This window comes from Phodopus roborovskii, unplaced genomic scaffold (assembly GCF_943737965.1).
Source record: "Phodopus roborovskii unplaced genomic scaffold, PHOROB, whole genome shotgun sequence".
NCBI classification, from domain to species: domain Eukaryota; kingdom Metazoa; phylum Chordata; class Mammalia; order Rodentia; family Cricetidae; genus Phodopus; species Phodopus roborovskii.
Window position 1 is genome coordinate 12,772,977 of NW_026126413.1, and position 22,052 is coordinate 12,795,028.

General features: G+C 44.9%; 1 protein-coding gene across 1 annotated transcript; it reads right to left on the minus strand.

Moving 5' to 3' along the window:
• Positions 1–1,058: 1,058 nt before the first annotated feature.
• Positions 1,059–21,955, minus strand: LOC127221016 (baculoviral IAP repeat-containing protein 1b-like). Its single transcript, XM_051182920.1, is given in 10 exon segments — positions 1,059–1,423; positions 5,802–5,944; positions 8,632–8,809; positions 9,107–9,259; positions 10,203–10,370; positions 15,948–16,121; positions 16,124–18,124; positions 18,623–18,680; positions 19,622–19,703; positions 21,725–21,955. Coding segments are annotated over 10 exon segments (3,381 nt in total). The 5' UTR covers positions 21,784–21,955.
• Positions 21,956–22,052: the final 97 nt, after the last annotated feature.

Genomic DNA, 22,052 nt, shown 5'->3' on the forward strand with positions numbered 1-22,052 from the left:
CCACAGGCTGAGAACTGCTGTATAGAAAAACATTTCTTTGCCATGTGCAGCTTGTCCTTGTTATTGTATACAGCTTGAACTCTTAACCATCTCTTAACACTCAGAGTATCAATTGTCTGATGCTCTGAATAAAACTGGCTATTGAATGAGACTCTAGTCCACCTCAATTTATTGACTCTGTCCTCCCAGGTCCCACCTCCTCAGTCTCTGGAGCAGAGACAATTATGAAACGACAATTATCAGAATCAAGTTAATATACCCGGAAATCCTTACAAGATTAAATCACACAAGACAGAGTGGATTTAAAAAAAAAATTATAAAGCTATCATGATATATGTAACTCCCAGAAGCCTCTGGAACAAAAGCAGTTTTCTCTCAGCCCAACGTCTTCCTCACATTGACAATGGGTGAGAGATGGTGTAAGCCAGTGTGGCCACACCAAGGCTGGTGAATGCACAAAAGCCCTGGAAAGACTAAACGACTAAAGAACATCTTCTGGAAAGAGTCGTCTACATCTTATGGTAAAGTCGACTCATGCTTCGTCATGGATGGGACTGACTCACCTTAAACTGGCCATTTCTTAATGCTCCTTCCATGTTTGGCCTTTACACAGATCAATGTTCCTTTCCCTACCCCTTCCTGTTGACCTTGGCGATGAAAGGTTCTCGATAAGAATTTGAGTGAGGCTCTGTCTTTAGAAAAGCGGACCATACACGGACTGCCAAAGGCTGTTCATCATAGCTCAGCGTGTGCATGCTGGCTTTCCATAGACAAGAGGACCATACGAGGACTGCCAAAGACTGCTCATGGCTTATAAGGTCAGTGGTGGCATGCAGGATTTCAGTTACGAGCCTGCCAGTTTAGGAATATTCTTGTATATGTAATAGTGAGCGATTTGGTTCTGCGGTAAGGTCTTGTTATGTAACCCAGGCTGGATCCAATCTCTTGATCCTCCTGTCTTAGTCTCTTAAGTACTGGGATTACACCATGCTTGTCTAGAGTGAACTGTATTAGAAAATTGGGCGTATAGACCTGACAGTAATCTTCAGCTGCATTCTTCACTTCTGAAGGACCGGGGAGAAGGGCACTACCCACCTCCAGTGAACAATCAGGCATTTGGACTGAGGGTGCCTTTCCTTCACAGCATTAATCACTTTCATGTCCTCTTCATCCAGGAGCCAACTGAGAATCTCAAGCCTGGTGAGGCTGGGCAGTCGGGACACACACTGGCTCAGAGCCTTGACCGTGGTGGCCTGCACTTGGATGCATTCTGGGAGATGCCTGGAAACATTCAGGTTTTGCAAGTTTGGCAGGTTGTCCAGGGCTTGAAAGAAATTTCTGTACCCTTCCTCTGTGATCTTGTGATTCATTGAAAGATCTAAGGTCTCAAGTTTCTGAAAACCTCCACTGGTTGCTCCCTTGGCTGGAAAAAAGAGCAAACCAAAATATTTAGGAAGACAAAATGCCAAGGACTCAAGTAAAGCCTACAAGGATATTGCAACTCACCTCATACTCACCAATGAAAGTAAGGATTGCTCAGCATTCTGCCTTCCTCCTACTCCCCCCAACACCCGCCCCCCAGGATCAGGTCCTACTACATAGCCCTGGCTGACCTAGAACTTATTATATAGATGAGGCCGACATAGAACTCATTTATGTAGATGAGGCTGGTCTAGAACTCACTTATATAGAGGAGGCTGACCTAGAACTCACTTATATAGATGAGTCTGGCCTAGAATTCACATCTGTCTACCTCTGCCCTTCTGACATCTAGGACTAAAGGCATGCAATACAACACTTGGATTTAAACGTGTTTTAGAGATCATTCTTTGAAAATCCCGGAGAGCTGCTTGGTTGATAGGGAACCACCTGGCCAAACCGCAAGCAGGAAACAGGAGCCAGGAAGTGAAGTCAAGCACAGAATTTTGGCTGTCTGTGCAATGTGGACCCCTCTTGTGGTCTCAGAGGAGGACATGTCAAAGCAGAGCACGGCTGTGGAACAGGTTACAGTAAGGGGACTGAGAGGCCATGGCAATGCTGTCTCCCTTTTTATGGAGAACAGAAGGTAACAGTCTTAAGAGCTTGTCCTTTGACTGTGGCTGCTCTCCAGTTTGCCCCAGAGACGTCCTGGTTACTCAGAGCTCTGGAGGAAGTGCGGAAGTGCAGGCAGGACAGGGTAAGGTCTCAACCCAAGTCCACGACTCCAGTTTTAATTGTCAAAGCTGTTCCCTATCCTGTTCTGTTTATTCACTTTTTCAGATAGGCTCTTATTACGTGGTTCTGGCCGGCAAGGAACTCTCTGTAGACCAGGCTGGCCTTGTACTTACACAGAGATCCCCCTGCCTCTGCCTCCTGAGTGCTGGGATTCCAGGTGTGTGCCACCATCGCTGGAATTACTCTGTAAACAGCATTTATTAAGTAACAGTGCTGAGCAGTCACAGGATGAAATCTAACAGACCCATGAAGCCCACTCCAGCAGGACTTCTCCTTTCCTCTCCAGTTTCTTCAAGGAACGCCTGCCTCTCACGTCAGACACATCTGTGATGATTTTTACAAGTTCTTCAAATGGACACAAGTGATTTCACTATTCAAAATGTCCCAGCCTCCTCTCCCAGATGTGCCTCCACCATCTTATATATAAGGTCTTAGCAGGAACCTCACTTCCACAGACCTTCCCCGGCCCCAAGTGAGGTTGAGCTCTACTGTATGCAGAAGCAAACAATAAACAATGAAGAATTTGGTAGAAGGTATTGACCAAGAATGCCCTAAAACTGACAGTTCTGTATACCCCAAGTAGAATAATTACCCCCTAGTCATGCTGAACACAGCTGCTGTTTTAGTTGCCTTGGTGGGCATAACTATTTGCAAATGCAGTCACTTTGGGATTAGGATTTCAACATACAAACTTTGGGAAGACAAAACAAAATTTATGTCAACTGCCACAAAGCAAAGCTGCTAGCTCCAGCTGCTCTAGATGCCAAAGCAGGATGCTCAGGAGTTCTAGGCCAGCCTGGGCTACATAGTGAGAGTCTGTTAGGGGGAAAAAAGGAAATCTTAAAAGCTAGTGAGTTGGGGAAAAAGACATCTCACCCTTAAGTGAAAAACTCAGAACTGACACTAAACAAAAGAGATGAAACAGGCCAGAAACCTTAGTGAAAGTAATTCCAAAATAGAATGTTCTAAAAAAGTATTGAAAAGGTGAAGGCAAAAGCCATTTCTACGTCACTAGAATGGGAGAAAAGTCATAACTAGCTGACCCAGTATAGAAGAAATGCTAACAGAGTCCATTGGGCAGAAGGAAAGGGACCCTGGAGAATGGGAACATGGGAGGCCCAGGGGCAACAGAGCCAGAATCACTACATTGCAGCTGGCACAGAGCCGGGGCCACCAGGACTCAGGACACAGAAGTAGGAAGGTCATGGCAAGTTTGTGTTTGTTTATTTGTTTATTTGTGGTTTTCTTTCTTTCTCTCTTTTTTAACTAGTCTGGGCTACATAGGAGACCCTGTCTCAAAAACAACAATAGAAACTAAATGAATAAACAAATCTAGCTTGAGAATACTAAGCCCAGAACTGTTTAAAATACTAATTGAGGGAGGAAGGGAGAGGGAACTGGGATCGAGATGTAAAATAAAAATTTTAAAAAGAATACTAATTGAAGGGTTAAAATACATGTAGAAACTAAAATAAATGACATGCAGAAGGGTAGAAGGCGAATGTAATCTAAGTATTTTTAGTGTTTGTGTGTGTGTGTGTGTGTGTGTCCATGTCTGACAGCATGTAGGTCAGAGAACAATTTTGGACAGTCAATTCTGGTCTTTCATCTTGTGGGATCAAACTTAAGTCTTCAGGCTTGGCAGTAAATCCTTTACCTGTTACGCCATCTTGACAACCCAGGAAAATGGAACTCAAACATCCCAGGGACACCTGACTCATAAAGTGGTAAAGTATTCATTCGCATATTAGTTTATGTTATTCACGTTGCAGATTTTATTATCCAAGATAATACTGAAAAAGGAAAAATGTAGAGCTGGACTATGCACAGCCACAGCAAGCTTTGAAATCTGGAGGAGGAGGATGGCTATGAATTACATAGCGAGTGTGAAACTAACCTGGACTGCAGAATAGACCCTACCTAACCGCCCGCTGGAGGAAAAGAAAGTGTGTAATTAATGAGCTAATACTGTAGGAAGCAAACAAGCAGAGGAAAAAAAAACCCACACATGTCCTGTGGAAGAAATACACCAACACACATAAAAATACACAGAGCGAGGACTGACACACCCTGCCGTCTCAGCTCTGGGGGTGGGGGGGCAGATGATGCAAGGAGATAGAAAGTTCAGGGCCATTGAGGGGTACATAGCAAGGCAAAGACTGGGCTGAACTATTAATCAACAGTCACTGACTACAAAACAAAAGGTAAAAATTCAACTGTAGTTACAAGTATATTCGATATGAGTAAAAGATTAATGGACTGGATTTTTATTTTAAATGTCGGTATTGTGTGTGGGGGGGGTGTGCGTGATGCACATGCATGTGTGGGTGTTTGCGGAGGCCACAAGTCAATGATGGACGGTGTCCTGTGCTCCTCCTTCCTTTTTGAGACCAGCCTTCCTCTGAACCTGGAGCTCAATGATCCCACTGGATTGTCTGGCTAGTAAGTGCTGTAGCTTCTCCTCTCCTCAGCTCCTTAGCGCCCCTCCTGGGAGCTTGCTGCATATCACACTGAGTACTTCATGGGGGCACCTTATAGACTTAGCCATCACTGCAAGCTTAGGTCTGCACCGTTTATTATTTTGGTGATTGTGGGGCTTTGCTTGCTTAGAGACAGGGTCTCCTGTAGCGCATGCTGGACGGCCCCTACGTCACTGTGGGCAAGGATCATGACCTGGATGATGGTGGCCCGCTTGCCTCTACCTCCTCCGTGCTGGCATTACAGGTGTACACCACTAAAACCGCTATGCCTGCTTGGATGTTGTGCTGGCGATCAAGCCCAGTGCTCCCGGCATGTCAGGCAAGCACTTTATGAATAGAAATCCTTCCGAGACTCAACTTGCAAAATAAAACGATGTAACTATTGAAGAGACTCGCATAGATTTAAAGCAGGAAAAAAGACATGGAGAGACCGCTGGGGCCCCATATTAATGTACCGGAAGTGGGAAGTAAGGCAGGAAGTGCCTTCACAGGTGGAGAGCACTGCTGTACCAGAAAGATCTCACAACTCTGCATGTGCTGTGCACCTAGCTTCACCATATAAAGGCAAACTAGAGCTATAGGGAAGGTAAACAAGGTGGCAGAGATCGATCGATTATTTCTTTGGGGATTGGTCTGTGTTCCAATCCGGATTTAATTGATTTAATTGACTCAGACAACAAAATCTCCAAGGTCGTGAACTGAAGAATCTTGTTGAGCTCTGTAGACTTCTATACCTTCCGATGCATATTGTAAATACATACATATAAAAAGAGCATCCTGCCAGGATTGTAAAACAGGAGTCTGTGTCATACAGACTTGCCTGGGCCTGGGCCGTGGTAAAGCATAGAACACTGGCCTAGATGCATCAGCGAGGCCCAGCGCTGGGAAAACAAAAACACAGATTGGATGTAGCTCCCCAAAGAGGCTACTGGCCCGCCCAGGATGAACCAGATGTGCAGAAGGGCACGAGAGGTGCAGCAGGAGAGTGGACATGAGGAAGTAGGTTGAACGGTTTGGAAGTTGATGTTTTTATAGACATTTGCAGCATGCAGCGCCAATGATGCTGCTGGCTTCTGCCCAAGGGGAAACTCTCTCTTTTAAACTCACCGATTTCCACCACGCTGTCGTCATCCAACGTCTCTGTAAAGGCAAGGACTCGCAGACACGGAAGCTGCAGGCACTGCTGGACAATCAGTTTGGCCACTTGCTGAATCCCGTCCCCAGTGGGAAGCAGCAATTTCTCCAGGTTCCTGAGAGAACCCAGAGCCTGCGCTGAGGGAGACAACACAGCCATCCTCAGTAGTTGTCCCCTCATGAGCAGCTGATGACATGGACACTCTGCAGTCTAGAGGCCCCACCTAGCAGAGCCCCTCCTGGTCACTGTCCTCTCCAAGGCACAGGGGCGCTCCTGCTGCTCTCTGAAGCCGGCCCCTTCCTCCTCCCCCAACCAGTCCCTCCACACAAGTCCAGGCTGTGTCTCCATTTCCAGTTCCTTTCCCACAGCCAGCCTTCCTTTGGCCTCAGGCCACACTACTGACTCCACGGAGCCTTCACTCCACACCCTTCTTTACCATCCCCCACCTCCTGCTGTCACCCAGCGATTCCACGCTGAGGACCCACACCAGGCACCAGGGCAGCTTTCCTTCCCAGGTTCACTCTTGCTTAGCAGGACTCTGCATCACATGGTCACTAAGCCTACTTCTGAGGCCCTCAGAAACTACTGTGAAAACTTTCTGGCATGGACCAATGTTCTAGATTTATCTTTGGCTTTCCCTGTTTTGGTTCTTGAATGAACCATGTTTTCATAGACTCTGATTCTTTTAGGAACGGGTAATTAGAAATTAGGTTCAGGGATGAGTCTAGAGTGATAGCTTAGTGGCTAAAAACTTTGGCTGCTCTTCCAGAGGTCCCGAGTTCAATTCCCAGCAACCATATGGTGGCTCACAACCATCTGTAATGAGATCTGGTGCCTTCTCCTGGCCTGCAAGTGTACATGCAGGCATTATAAATAAACTAAATCCCTGCTACCTTGAATGAAAAGAAACCAAGTCCAGGGATTTGGGCAGTTGACACAGCCACTGTTTCTAGAGTGGTGGCCAGCAGCTCTCTAAGCCACCTGCGAAAACTCAGGGACTTTCTTGTCCTTATCATATCTGCTAAAACTACTGACAGTATTAGTATGCATGGGATATAAGTGGGTTAAATGATTTCTTTGGGGCTTTTAAAAGGCAGTCTTACTCTATAGCTCAGGGTGGCCTGGAACTCCTAATCCCCCTGTCTCATCCTCCTAGTGCTGGGATGACGGACATGTACCTCCCAGGTTCTAAGTGATCTTTCTTAAATGGGTTACTTGAGACATCTACCCACTGAAAGAAATAATCCTAGTTCTGTGTACAGAAAACAGAACTGTTTAAAATAGAAAAGAAATGAGCGACTGAGCACTGGTGCCTGTTACTAGTAAAGTACATTCTAGTCTCTCACATGACTGTCCCAAGAGCTACCTGTGTATAGAAACGTAGATTTCTACATATGTATATGCATTTATGTACGTTTATGGGCTAACCTGAGTCTGCACCAATATTTCCAATTTGTGGTTCTTTCTTCCTGGCATTTAAAAACAACTTAAATTATATCTGTATGCATTTATTATATGTGCACATGTTTGTTGACCTAAGTGTGGCATGGTATCAGTTCAGGGGTTTAGAGGCAGAGGACAGCTTGCTGAGGTGGGCTCTTTCTCCTTCTGTCATATGGGTCCCAGGGATCCAACTCAGATTGTCAACCTTGGTGCCAGGCTTCTTACTGCTTGAGCCACCTCCCAAGCCTTTTTCTTGAAAAATCTATAAGTTTGACAGACCTCTGAGAGGAAAATCCTCAATATGTACTAGTAAGTACTCATTTTTAAAAAGGAAAAAAAAAAAAAAAAAAAAAAAAAAAAAAAAAGGATTCCATGCTGGGTACATGAATCCAAATACTGGCTTCCTTATGTCTGGGGCTAACCAGCCTCCTGTTTTATTCTTGCAATGTTCTTTTCCAGTAGTGGAGAAACTTGACTTTTACTCTGGTCAGTGAGTATTTTACATGGTTACCCTGTGCCATGTGACCGCGATACGATGTTGTCTCTGCTGCTTTACCTCACCCGGCTACCAGCATCTCCAAAACGAAAGCAAACCCACAGCAGCTGCCTCCACAGAAGGGAGAAGTGGGGCTCTTCCATGCACACTAAAGTGAGAGGCACTGTGAAGACAGAGCTCTGTATCCCTCGGCAGCCCTGCCCCCCTGCGTTTTTTCTCAAGCCTGCTAGTGTTTGCCAAGTAAGCACATTATTTTTCTAAACGTTTTTTTTTTAACTTACAAAAGTATTTAAACTCTCTGCACTTATCATTTTGTTCAATATGGTTTACCACAGTTTAGTTTTCTTAAACTAAACAGAAGTTTTAATATGTATTCTGAAATCACTGAAACAAAAAGGACATAGCATGCTTGGAGTGCATGCCAGTCAAGGAAGTTATACCGTGCTGTGAGTCTGACAACATTGCATTTAATGAGATCAAGTGTGGGGATGGGTGGGACCAACAGTGATGGCATCTGGGGGGAAACGGGCATCACTATGGTGTCTTCCTAAGGACCAGCATGGCTGGTACAACTGACCCTCTGTATGAGCACATTCCACCAACCACAGGTTCTATTTTTAAGAATCATGTCTGTGCCAAATGTGTGCAGACATTTCTCCTCATCATTATTCCCAGAACAACACAGTGTAACACTAGTTTACATTGCATTTACATTGCGGCAGGCATTGTAAGCAACTGGGAGATGGTTTAAAGTATATGGAGGGTAAGTGGGGTCATGGGCAAACACAGCACCATTTTATATCATAGAGTGGAGGATCCTCAGCAGAGGCCCTGGGCCCATGGATGCCAAGGGACGGCTGTACACAGCTTGCTTTGTTGTAGGTTCACTGGAAGAGGAGGAGGAGGAGGGGGAGGATAAGGAATATATTAAGAAATGCTGTTTTATAAACTTACCAAACTTTTCTGAGGTTTCTTTATCTGGAAATTGTTGGCGATTGAGATTCAGTATCTTCAGAGCAACAAAACTTGGCAAAATGGTGACTAGGAAAGGGAAATAAATTTAGTTAGTTCAGATACATTGTCTGTGACACAGAGGAGTCCTGTTGAGATAAGAGTGTCTCAAAAGTGATGAAAGGTGATATGCTATTCAGATTGAATTACTATGACTAGCAGAGGAGACAACTCTGAAAATGAAATGTTTACACTGTAGACACAGGTGCGTGTCATTGTTGTGAAAAACTCGCTGAAGTCAGGTGCTGTCACAGTTTCTGTGACATCAGTTGCATTTTAGTTTTTAGTGCTCAGGAGGATCTGAAGTCAGAGATGTACTGTTCTTACCAAATGGTATGGTTTCGAAGCATCGTCCAGAAAACTCAATCTCTCTGAGTTTCTTGCAGGAAGCAAGCACGGTCATGAGAGACTCACAATTCGAAAAGAAGTCACATTCCAGGTGGAAAGCATGAAGATTTGGAGAGTTCTGAATCAATTTAACTGGAAAAGAGGAAGGATTTTCAGAAATTAGAGGTTACAAGTTCCTATCTGAACTGGACTGTCAATCCATAATCTGCAGCCACAGTGATTAAACAGGCTGTGATGCTGTGATGCAGTGATGCAGTGCTTGGCCACATTGGGCGTGTGCTCAGCTCTGCAACTGACTAGGGAGCAGATGACCTGGGGCAAGTCCCTGACCCTCTCTGGATCAGATTCCTCTCCTCCATAGTTCCCAAGTGCTGTGATTACAGGCATGAGCAACCATGCCCTACTCTGGTCCCCTTTTCCATTTCCTTAGATCTCAGTGTTCAGGGTTTTCCAGATTAAGGATCTGATGGTGCTTGAGTCATTTCGCTAAGGGTCATTTTCTAGAAAGATGGCTGCACAGCTGTCCATCAACAGGAGGCTGGGATGCAGAAAATGGAGGAAAGGTCCAGGCTGCCCCCAGTCAGATTTCCTTCCCCTCAGCAGGCAGACATGTAAGTGCCCTTAAAACATCAGGGAAAGAAAAGTACTCCACAAACTGCCTTAGAGAGGAAATGTGTTGGGAGTTTAAAGCTCAGGGCGTGGAGTCAAACCTTCTCTTTTGAAGATACATTTTCTTAGTGGGATAAACCTGAGCAATCGCTGACTCAATTTTCCCAGGTAAAATCAGCAATAACCACTGTGACTTCTCTCACACAGTGGTATGAAGAATGAGTTGGAATTTGTAAAGAGCTCAGAACAGTTCCAGTCATGTTAAGGACTCAGGGTTACAAATACATGTCTGCCCTCTTACTGAGGAACAGCGCTGTCCCGCACCTTCCCATGGACACTTCCCATGGTTCACACTGTCAGGCCCACAGAAGTTTTAACTACTGATGATTTAATGATTCTAACGATTGTTAGCCAAGTAGCTTTGTCAGCTGAACCGTGATCTGGCAGAGCCTCGAACCATCCTTACCCAGTTTGGAGAGGTCAGACTCTGTGGAAGTTTGGATGGATAACTTCTCCATGTGGTGGAGGTTAGGGAGGTCTCCAGGGATGACAGACAGCACACCTGGTTGGCCATCTAATCTCACAGACAGTTCTCTGAGGCTCGGGAACTTGTCCAAGTGAGCGAAGAGTTCATCTGGAAGGCAGCACACACTTTCCATCACTCAAGAGACCCACGTGGGAGTTCTTAAGCATGCTGTGATGTTTAGATATTCTCATAAGGAAACTGCTCTGAGATGCTAACACCTGTTTAGGAAGCACATCCACGGAGATTCCCCATCTGCAGCATCTGCTGGTTGTAGAGCACAGGGGAGGCGCTGTGCTGCTCTCTAGACTCACAAAATAAATAAGACATCTTGTTGGGAGCATAGCATGAAGGTGCTTGCTCCCACAGATCTCCAGAGAAACCAGGGATGTTAAGCATACAGAACTAGTTTTCCAGCGGCAGAAATGAAAACTCCGTTCTTCCATCCAGGAAGCTGGGAATTGGAAGTGATGAACAGCCTGGTGATCTGTGTCATCTGTTGGGCCAGGCCATATCAAACTCCTACAACCAAGACTGGAGGTGGCTAGCCATCTAAATGACCCAGTTGCTAGAGGTCCTCCCACAGCTGGACCACATGTGACTGATAGCCCAAATGCCCACTAATGCTATCTGTAGGACGTAGACCAGGCTAGACCCTTAGGCCCTTAAGCTAGGACAGGTAGCCTACCTCCAGACCCCATCTTCTTGGAAGAGATAACATCTACCCTGAGTCAAGTTTCAAAGTAATTACACTTCCTTGTGCTTTGGGCATTGTATTACACCATGAAACTTCCCCTCCCCCCCAAATTATACTGGGCTTAAAAACCCTGGGAATAAACTGCCTGCTATTAGACTCCCTGAAGTCTGATCCGGGTTGATGGGGTTTTCATTCTTGTCTCTTCTCATGGTCAGCTTCCCTTACGGCACCTGCTGGGATCCCTCAGCACCTCCCCAACCAACAGTGTGGGAACAAATGGTTTTGCACAAGCTAAAGAACACAGTTGGACTCTTGCTTCCAACTCATAAAAGATAGCTTATAGTGGATTAATGACACTAAATGAAACTAAAACCAATGCCTGGGGCAGGTGGGTGAGCAGGCTTTGGGGTCATAAGAGCAGGAGAGCCAAATCTATTCGTACAGATGTGGGTGAGCCAGCCCTAAAGCTGTAAGCATGGGAGAACTGTCCCATTTCTCACCTGGTGGGCCAGCCTTGCAGTTTTCCAGCCCAGTACCTGGGTTATAATTTCTGCCACCCCCAAATCCACCCCATCAATGACCTGCTGGAGCACGGGAAGGAACTGATCCTCAGACCTAAAGCTGCAGCATTTTCATGACACAGGGCAACCACAGGACATCCAGGAAGATCCTAATGAGGACTGAGCATTGACAGTGTAGTACATGGAACAATCTTGTATTGCTCTCATTGTTAAGAAAAAGCTGGTTGGCTGATAGCTAGGGAGGATTTTCAGGGTGGAGAGAATGTTGGGAAGAGGGGCAGAGTCAGAGGAGCTGCCATCCAGGCACAGAGGGAGCAGGACCTGCATAAAGTGAGGTAACAAGCAAGGAAACATGTGGCAACATATAATCGAAATGGGTTAATTTAAGTTGTGAGAGCTAGTTAGTAGCAAGCCTAAGCTATCAGCCGAGCATTTATAATTAATATTGAACCTCTGAGTGGTTATTTGGGAGCAGCTGCTGAGGCACAAGAAACTCTACCTACACCAGACTCATGACTCACTGCAATGAACAAGTAAAGATTTATGGACAAAGATTTATGGCCTATGGTGTGACTCACTGTGTCACACTACACCTGCAGCTTCCATGATGAGATGTTTAATTTTTTCCCCTTTTTTATTTTTTCTCTTAAATGTTTTATTTGTGTGTGGGGTTGCAGGGACTGAGGGGAAGATGCAAAGGGACAGGGAAATGAATGGGATCGAGATACATGTAAAAGACACATAGAATAAAAATTTAAAAGCACATATAATTCTTAGAAGGAAACAGATAATGTAGGGTAAAAAGAGGCAGCCAAAGAAACACACCCTGGATCTGAACACAGAGCCTATGATAGAAACACTTGAACCCAGAATCTAAGAAACACATCCTGACCTTGAAATCAGAACCAAAGAAATACACTTTGGCCCTAGAATCAGAGACAGTAAAAGAAGTACGCCCTGGACCTCGAACGAGCCAAAAAAACCTTGAAAGGGCCAGTAAAAGAAACACAGTTTGGCTTTGAAAGCAGATCCAACTCTGCCCCTTGAGCAACTAAACCAACCAGTCCTTGAGCAGGAAAACTACCCACTCCCTAAGCAGAAAAATCATCTCCCTGGAGAAAAATCTCTGCCCCTAAGAAGCCCTATGTAAGTCTCGTGCCCGTTCAGTTGCTGGCTTCCCTTTCCCACCCAGGCAGGGGCAGCCACCCTCCCGGACTCCTTCCCAAATAAATTTCTTTCTTATATTTTTGGTTGTGAGCCTAGCCTTTAACAGTTGAACCATCTCTCCAGCCCAAAAAAAATCTCTTTCTTAAAAGAGTTTTTCCTGAAGATCGTTTTCAAGTGCAGCAGAAGCTTTGCTGAGACACCCCCTTGGGGGTGCTGAACAGAGGAACTAACAACTTGGAGCAGAAGCTTTGCTGAGATGTTCCCTTGGGGGTGCTGAGCAGAAAAAGTAACAACTTGTCGGGAGCCAGAGGAGATTGCTGTATTTCTGCAGGGTTTCCCTTTCAGCATAATGAAGCAGAAGTAGTATCTTGGGACAGAGCTGAGAAGAAATGGATACCTCTGTTGGTCCTGGCTCTGACTTGGAGAAGAGTAGGATTGCTACATCCTCTACTGCACCCCAGCTTCAGGTATAGCCTGACTTCCTGCCAAGTCAGGGTACCTTTCCCTCTAGAGCTGACCCTTCACAGCTTCAGGTATAGCCTGACTTCCCAACAAGTCAGGATATCTTTCTCTCCAGAGCTGTAACACTCACAGGTAACCATCACAACTTTGGATCCTTAAATATGTTATAAAAAACAGTAGCAAGAAAAAAGATAAATTAAACCTCATCAAAATTAACAGTCGTTCATGCATCATAGGACATTAAAGACATGAAATGACAATCTACAGAATAAGAGAAAACAGTTTTCAAACGACATGTCTGATAAGGGGTTTGATAAGATTCATTTTTGCCATTCTAGGGATAGAAAGAACCCAGGGCCTTGAACCTGGTGGGCAAGTGCTTTCTCAGTGAGATTCTCCCCTTGCAATGTGAGAGCTTAGTATTCACGATACACCAAGAACTCCTACAACAGAATAGTTTTCTTTTGTTTGAGAAAGGGTCTTGCTCTATTGCCCAGGTTGGTCAAGAACTCGCTATGTAGAACAAGCCTCAGGCCCATGGCAGTCCTCCTACCTCAGCCTTTGGAGTGTTAATATCAAAAGAATGACTCAAATATTTTTAGGCAAATCTTTTAAATTACAGAGAATTTGAATAGACATCTCTAAAAATAAAATAAAAATCCAGATGAGCAGTCGAGAATATACTCAGTCATAAGAGAATGCTGACTCACTAGAATATGCTCATGACACAGCAAAGGAAAAATGAAGCCGAGGAAGGCCTGGAGACGTGCACGTTGCAGGTGGGAGAGTAAATGGGGTAGCCTCTACGGAACACAGCTGGGAGCTTCCTCAAGAGGTCTAACATTCAGAAGATGTAACACCAGTGGCCGGGGGTCTGAGGGAGGAAGGTTACCATGAGTTCAAGGCCAGCCTGTGTTACATAGTGAGTTCCAAGGATAGCCTAGGCTATAGAGTGAGACTCTGTCTCAAAACATTAGAATTGCCATATGAACAGGCAATTCTACTCCTAGACATATTCCCAAAACACCTGACAGTAGGGATCAAACAGATACTTTTAACACAAATGATCATGACAGCATTCTTATAATACACAGAAAATGGAAACAACCAGTGCTCATCAATGGATGTAAGGACAAGCAAAACAGCACACACACACACACACACACACACACACACACACACTCTCATACATACATACACAGACACACTCACTGATATATACACATACACACACACACAATGGAATATTACTGACTACAGAAGTCCTGACTCTCTTCTTTTCCTGAGTGTTCCCACTGCACACATTGAGTTCAAAGCCAGCCTAGGCTATATGAGACTGTCTCATACACAAGAGGGGCGTATGGCACAGATATATGGCTCCATGAGAAAGAGCACTTGTCCCAACCCTGCCAACTTCATTCAGTCCCTGATATCTACATGGCAGAAGGAAGAATGGCAATCCTGAGGTTGTCCCTTCACCTCCAGACACATGCTGTAGCATGATCACATGCAGATGCACATATTTGCAAACACACACACACACACACACACACACACACGCACACTCAGCACACGCCTTGCACTATTAAAAAAAGTAAGACACAAAGATATAGACAAGTAAAGCATTTCTAACAGAAAGCTAAAGACAAAAGCTTAGACTAGTTATGATTATGAAGAGCTAAAAAAAAAAAAAAAAAAAAAAACAAGCATTGCAGGGCTATCAAAACTCATAAGAACCTGTAATCAAATTTAATGAAAGTCAGGTACAGTCTGTATTGAAAACTATCAAATATTACTTAAAGGAAGACACAACTGAGGGCAGATAATGTTGCCCTGTTGGTTTCTGTCAACTTGAAACAGGCTAGGGTTACCAGGGAAGAGGAGCCTCAGTGTAGAAAATGACCCATCAGGTTGCCTGTAGGAAAGTCTGTAAGGTATTGTCTTAAATAAAGGCTCTTGAGGAAGGGCCCAGCTCAGTGGGGACAGTGCTCCTGGGCAGGTAGGTAGTTGCCAAATAAAAAGTCAGCTGTAAACTGGGGTGTAGGTGGCACATGCCTTTAATCCCAGCACTTGGGAGGCAGAGGCAGGCAGATCTCTGTGAGTTCGAGTCCAGCTGGTCTAAAGAGGGATTTCCAGGAATGATCCACAACAATATAGAGAAACCATGTTTCAAAAAACCAAATATAAATAAATAAATAAATAAATAAATAAATAAATAAAATAACAAAGAAAGAAAAAGAAGTCTGCTGTATATGCAACCATGGAAGGAAACCAGAAAGCAGCCTCCCTGGTCTCTTCTCCAGTTCCTGCCTCCTGGTTCCTGCCTGAGTTCCTGTCTGAGTTCCTGACTTCAGTGATGGACTATGTGACCTGGGAGTTGTAAGGTGAGAAAAGCCCTTTCTCCCCAACTTGCTTCTGGTCAGAATGTTTTATTACAGCAATAGAAACCTAAGTAAGACTTTAGTGTTCCCACTTTTCCTTTTCAGGAGAAGCTAAGCCCATCCCCCTTCTCCTTCAGGCAGTCAGGGTGCAGATGATTCTAAGCACTGTCTTACATAGACACCATCATTTACCAGTAACAAGTAGTTGAAACTCCCTCACTAACAAGCTTGAGAAATGATTACCAATGGTAAGGTTTTCCTAGTTTTTCTGAGTTACCTCAAACCCACCCTATGATCGGGGCCTTTCACTGATTTATCCACTGGCCCAGACAGTGAAAGTGTTTAGGCTCTTCTATCAGGACACATTCATGACCTTGTGCCCGAGAAGTTTCATCCATCTAAAACTAAGAACGAGAAAACACGGTGTCAAGCAGAGAGGTTGTGTGACACTCAGGGATACCTGGAAACTGGTTTATCCCTGAGAGCTCAAGAGACCGCAGGGCAGGCAGGGAGAGAAGCAGCTGCTGTTCTGCTTGGCTGAGCCTCAGTCTGCACAGGGAGCACTTGGTGATAGAGGTCTTATTCAGCTCCAGAGCAGGGCGGATGCTTTCCAGAAAGCCGCTGCTGTGCATCAGCGGAGCTCGATATCCTGCGATGCTGAGAAGACTTCCGTCAGGACCTGGAGCAGTGCATGGTCTGCTGGACCCATGTAGGCCACTCCAACTTCCAGCCTAGGGATCTTGTACAGCTTGGGTGACAGTTTCCAGTACCCAGCACTGATGTTGGGTGGGGCCTGGTGCTGGATATCCATATAGTTCTTTATTATAGCCTCTTTTTCAGACAAATTTTTCTCGCATTCATTAACAGATTGAAAGGCAGATGCATACTCCTCATCTATAGTTGGTGGCTGGACTTTCTCAAAACATTTTTCCATGGATGAAAAATCTATACTCCTCACTCTGTTATTTCCACTTATGGAGACCTGTACACTCCTCAACTGTAGCAGGCTTTCTGGGTGGTCCCCAAAGTACTGTAAATTCAGTGCATTCAAAGCCAGTGTTCTTCCTTGAAGGAATTGCAAAATAAACGGAGAACACGCAGCAACTGCATTGCTTTTGTAAGCAAACTTTAGAGCAATATTCAGTAAATTTTCTGAGACGAACGAAGAGAAAGCTTCAGGAGATACCTGCCACAAACCCCTAACAATCTGCATCCTCTCGGAAGTTTCTGGATGGACCTTCCCATGATCCTCTTTTTCAGACATGTCCTCCAGCGACTCTTTATCACTCACCAACCGAAGCAAGTGAGACACAACTTTTGGCCCTGCCCTTGATGAAGGGTGGCTGGAGACATACTTCAAAAAGTTGTTGTAGACACTCACAGCCTTCAAGGGAGAGTTAATTTGTCTCAAATAATCAAGCCCCAGACATTGGTCTTCCTCTCTTTCTGAACCCAGGAGTTCAGTCAGCCTCATGGCAGCAAGAAACTCTTGGAACAAAGGACTTAAGAAGCGATAGACTGGTCTCAGTCTCTGGGCCGTGAATTTGCTCATCAAGCAGGTGTTCAGATCTTCATCTTCATCTACTCCTGCTTCTGTGAGGTCCTCACCACTGAACTCAAAGCAAGACGAGAAAAGCCCTCTCAAGGCCAGCTGGCCACACGAGGACACAGTGGCCTTGAGAGGCTCAGCTGTAGCCTCGAGCTTTAAGAAAAGGTATTTCATATAGGACTGGAAAACTGCCACATCATGAAAGGACTGGTCAGAAGGATTTTGAAACCAGTCAATACAGACTGCTGCCATAAAGAGGGGGGTTTTGTGAATTCCCTGTAAATCCTCATTCATGCCAAAGTAATTTATAAACCTTCGCACACAGATAATATTGTGTGAGAATACCTTCCGTAGTACAGAGATAGTATTGTAGAAGGGAAAATCTTTGATCTCTAGAATTGTATCTAGGTATGGGCGGATGGCCCTGGCCCTGTTGGTATGGACAGCGATCAATAAGCAGGTCTGTGACAAGTAGTTGTTTGTAATCAGTGTTGCTATGGCTTGGGGCAGAGAGTCCATCCCACTGAAATCATCCAGCAGGAACAGCACCTGGTGCTTTAAGTGCCGGATGCTGCCGCTCAGGCACACTTCACTAATGCTTCCTTCTGCCTCGGGGAGTTGGGCACCGATGATGCTGGCCAGTCCCTGGTCTGGCCTGGTGGAACTAAGGGAGATGTAGAAGACCAGCTGGAACCTGTTCAGCAGGGGACAGCACCCTGATGCCCAGAGGAAGGCTGTTTTCTTCAGGAGGGTGGTCTTCCCACTGCCCATTTCCCCCTGCACACACATGACAGCGTTGAGACTGGTGAAGACCTCGGGGAGCATCAAGGCCTCTTGCACCGGCCGGCTGATGTGCTTCGAGACGATGGACAGATCACAGCCGAGCAAGTGGTCAGTGCCTAGGCCGGAACACACCTCTGGCAAATCCATGTGGCGGAAAGTGGCTTTGGTGTAGGCTGCTCTCAGCTGCTCACTCAGACTCTTTGCCTCTTGAAGCCACTGGGCTTCGTTCTGAGCCAGGTCTGTGGGGAGGAGGCAGGCACTGCTCGATGGACATTCACGTCCCTGGGCTTCACTTGGAGCAACTTCTGTGGGGGAAAGAAGGGGAGACCCAGTAGGAAATGCAGTCAAACCTCTCGATCCCAAGGCTCTGTTCTTTGTTACATGGTTTGCCTGTCTGCTATGGATGGGTTAGGACTTTCCTCCAACGTCCGTGTTCTCCCTAGGGATCCTCTCAGACCTTTTCATGTCTGATCATGTGTCCAAGTCTCCTATTGGCCTGGGACTTAGACATAATGTGTTCTCTTAAGATTACTCTGGCACCCTAGTTTCCATTTTAGATCTCAGGAAACCAGCTTGTGGCATGATGCCTCAACACTGGCTGGTTTGGATCTGACACAGGACTGCTGTCATTCATCCTGCATCCATTCTCAAGATGTCACAGGAATGCTGACACTCTGTCATCCACAGAACTCCTCCATGTTAGTACTCGCCTCTCTAGGAGCTCCTTGGACAACTAGAAATACCCTTTCCTTTCCATCCCTAGGTACAAACCCACATGATCCATGTTGCTTTCAAGTTCTTACCGACCCCAGGAGAGAGGGCTGCCGCTCCACCCTCATGATGGCCTCCGCCTGTGGGGTCCTTTGAAAGAGAAACCGTGTATTAAATCAAAACTGGGTCTTAAATCAAGATTGCATATTATATTATCAGTATTATCTGATTATCAGCATTATATATCAGTGTTATCAATCAAATTGATAATATAATCAATCAAAACCCAACATCTTCTAAACACAGCCTACACTCGGCGCTTGTTGAAGGAAGGAGTGCTCTACATATGGAAGAATAAATCTCACACATCTGCAAGAGTGTGTTCCTAGATGGTACATATGTGATACATACATCCTCTCTATGGTGGGTGCTATGTGGGTAATCAAAATCATAAGTTGTAGAATAAGAATGGCCCTGCAAAAATCATTAAATATTCCGTCCATCTTTGGTTATTATATAACTACATGCTTCATATCATAAGCCCGGACACAGAGCAGTTATTACACAAACTGCACTGCAATAAAGTACAAAAATCAAATGGGAATGGCAGCGGACCCCTGGGATCCCAGCATTTGGAAGGCTGAGGCAGGAAGATCACAATTCCCAGCCAGTCTGGGATTTGAACATAGCAAGTTCAAAGTCAGCGTAGGCTACACAGTGAGAATTTGTTCCTAACATAATTCCCACCAAACAAAATAAAACTTGCCTTGTGTATCTCAAAAGAAGCAAGAAGACAAGCCTACTATCCTCTGAAGATCACAGATGGGTCCAGTTAGTCTGGATGTTTGTCAGGAGTAAGGCTTAAAGAATTTCAACTACAGACTTCTCATAGGAGGAAGAGTTGACTGTACATTTTATGAAGCTAACGAGTGTCAAGTTCCTATTTATACCTATCACTTGTGAGTGCTTATTTTAGACACTTGTAGAATTTATTTAGTTACAATACATTTACAGTTGGCAATTGCTCAACAAAACAGTGTTCAATCACAGGACCACACACAGCCAAGCAGAGAAGGGGCGGTGTCCATTACCATGGCTTCTGGAAGTGGGCAGTGGCTTTGAAGGGCTGAAGTCACTTCTGTTGAGGACTTCAGGGTTTGAAGAAATACACAGCTAAACAGGGAGATAAAAGTCATAAAATAGTTTCGTGCAATTAAGTGCTTGTATTGAGTTTTAAAGAAACATGAAGATTGGGTCTCACCAACTCCCGGGAGTTTCCTGGATCTGCTATGAGTACACTAGACCTGGAACCACCCTGAGTCCCCACCTGCTTGATCTATGATCAGATCACCCGGCCTCTGCTGGAGGACTACCCTGAATCCCCGCCTGCCTAATCTTTGACTCCCATCGCTGGGCCCCTGCCTGAGGAGAATCCTCCTAGAGAGCTTGAACCACCCAGAGCTACAGACAGGGAACTCCTGACCTGCCTAAGCCTACGGTGGGGTGAGGGAGTAGCGAGAGAGAGAGAGAGAGAGACCCCACCTGCACCCACTGGACGAAGCGATGGGAAGACGGCAATACAAGAAAACACCTAACAATAGAAACACAAGCATGACACCACCAGAATCTAGGGACTCTACACCAACTATAACTGAACACTCCAAAGCAGATGAAGCAGAAAAGAATGACTTAAAAATATCTTCATAAAAATGATAGAGGCCCTCAAAGATGATATGAGAAAATCCCTTAAAGAATAGAAGTAAAAACAAATAAAAAATTGGAAGAAATAGAGGAAAAATCCACGCAAAAATGCAAAAAATGAACAAATCTCTTAAAGAAAGTAATGAAAGCCAAGAAAAAACAATCAAACAGTTGAAGGAAACAACTCAAACAGTTCATAACTTGAAAACTGAAATAGAGACAATAAAGAAAACACAAACTGAGGAATTACTGGAAATAGAGAAACTAGGCAAATGATCGGGAACTACAGATGCAAGCATAGCCAACAAAATACAAGAGATGGAAGAGAGAATCCCAAGCACTGAAGATAAACTACAGGAAATAGATTCATCGAACAAAGAAAATCTAAACAAATCCTTAGCACAAAACATCAAGGAAATGTGGGGCATCGTGAAAAGGACAAACTTAAGAATAATAGGCATAGAGGAAGGTGAAGAAGCCCAGCTCAAAGGTGCAGAAAACATTTTCAACAAAATCATTCAAGAGAACTTTCCCAATCTGAAGAAGGACATGCCCATGAAAGTACAAGAAGCATACCAAACACCAAATAGACTGGACCAAAGAAAAAAGACCCCTCAACACATAAAAATCAAAACACCCAATATACAGAGTAAAGAAAGAATATTGAGAGCCACAAAGGAAAAAAGGCCAGGTAACATATAAAGGCATACCTATCAAAATTACACCTGACTTCTCCATGGAAACCCTCAAGGCCAGAAGGTCCTGGATAGATGTTCTCAAGTACTAAGAGTCCAGGGACGCCAGCCCAGGCTACTATACCCAGCAAAACTCTCAATCACTAAAGACGGAGAAAACAATATATTTAATGACAAAGCCAGATTTTCACAATACCTATCTACAAATCCAGCCCTACAGAAAGTTCTGGAAGGAAGAGAAATAAAAATAAACTTGACTTAAAAGGGGGTGAGAGTAGCTCAATAGTAAAGGGATCGTCTAACTTGCCCAAACCATTTGGATCCATCTCCGACACTGGAAAAAGAAAACCGCTGAGAAAATCAAATCATAGATAACAGCAATAGAAAACCCTAAAGGATTCTAGAAAGATGAGGACAGAGGAACTAGCTTGCAATCAAAAGACTCATAAAGGCATGGGATCATCAGGTACAGTGGTGTCTCTCTATAGTGCCAGCCCTTGAGAGGCTAAGCCTGGAGGATCATGGGTTCAAGTCCTACTGTGCTAGATAACATTTCTACAGTGGTCTGGGCTCCAGAGAGAGATCCTGTCTTTAAAAGCGTGTGTATGGACCCAGCCAAAACCAAGATCTAACTATGATGAGAAAAAAACTAAACAGGGCCCTAGGGCGTCATGGGAGAAAGGACATGAAGATATAAGGAACCAAAGGAGTGTCCAGGGACTATCCACAGGTAAAGCAGGGTCAGTAAGGGAATAACTGATGGAGTACATTCCAAGTCAGAGAATTCACTTTGCTCACTTGGGAAAAAACTTGGTGTGATCTTCTAATGGGTCATCACCTTCCTCCCATTTCCACATACATCCTCCACAGGAAAAGCATCGGACAGTGTCATTTTTGCCTAGAGTAAGAGAATATGGTCAGTTCAACAGCACACCCATCTGTCACCTCACAAGCAGATAATAACTCCAGATTTTACCACTGAAATCCTGCTTGCATCTGCAATTGGATTGAGTGGCAAAGACAGGCACAGCTCACGCAGGACTCTTGATCCTTCAAGGGGGTGGTCGGGAAAAGTCCTCGGATGTCCCTGTGCACATTTGGCTTTGATGAGCACCCTCTCCCAAAC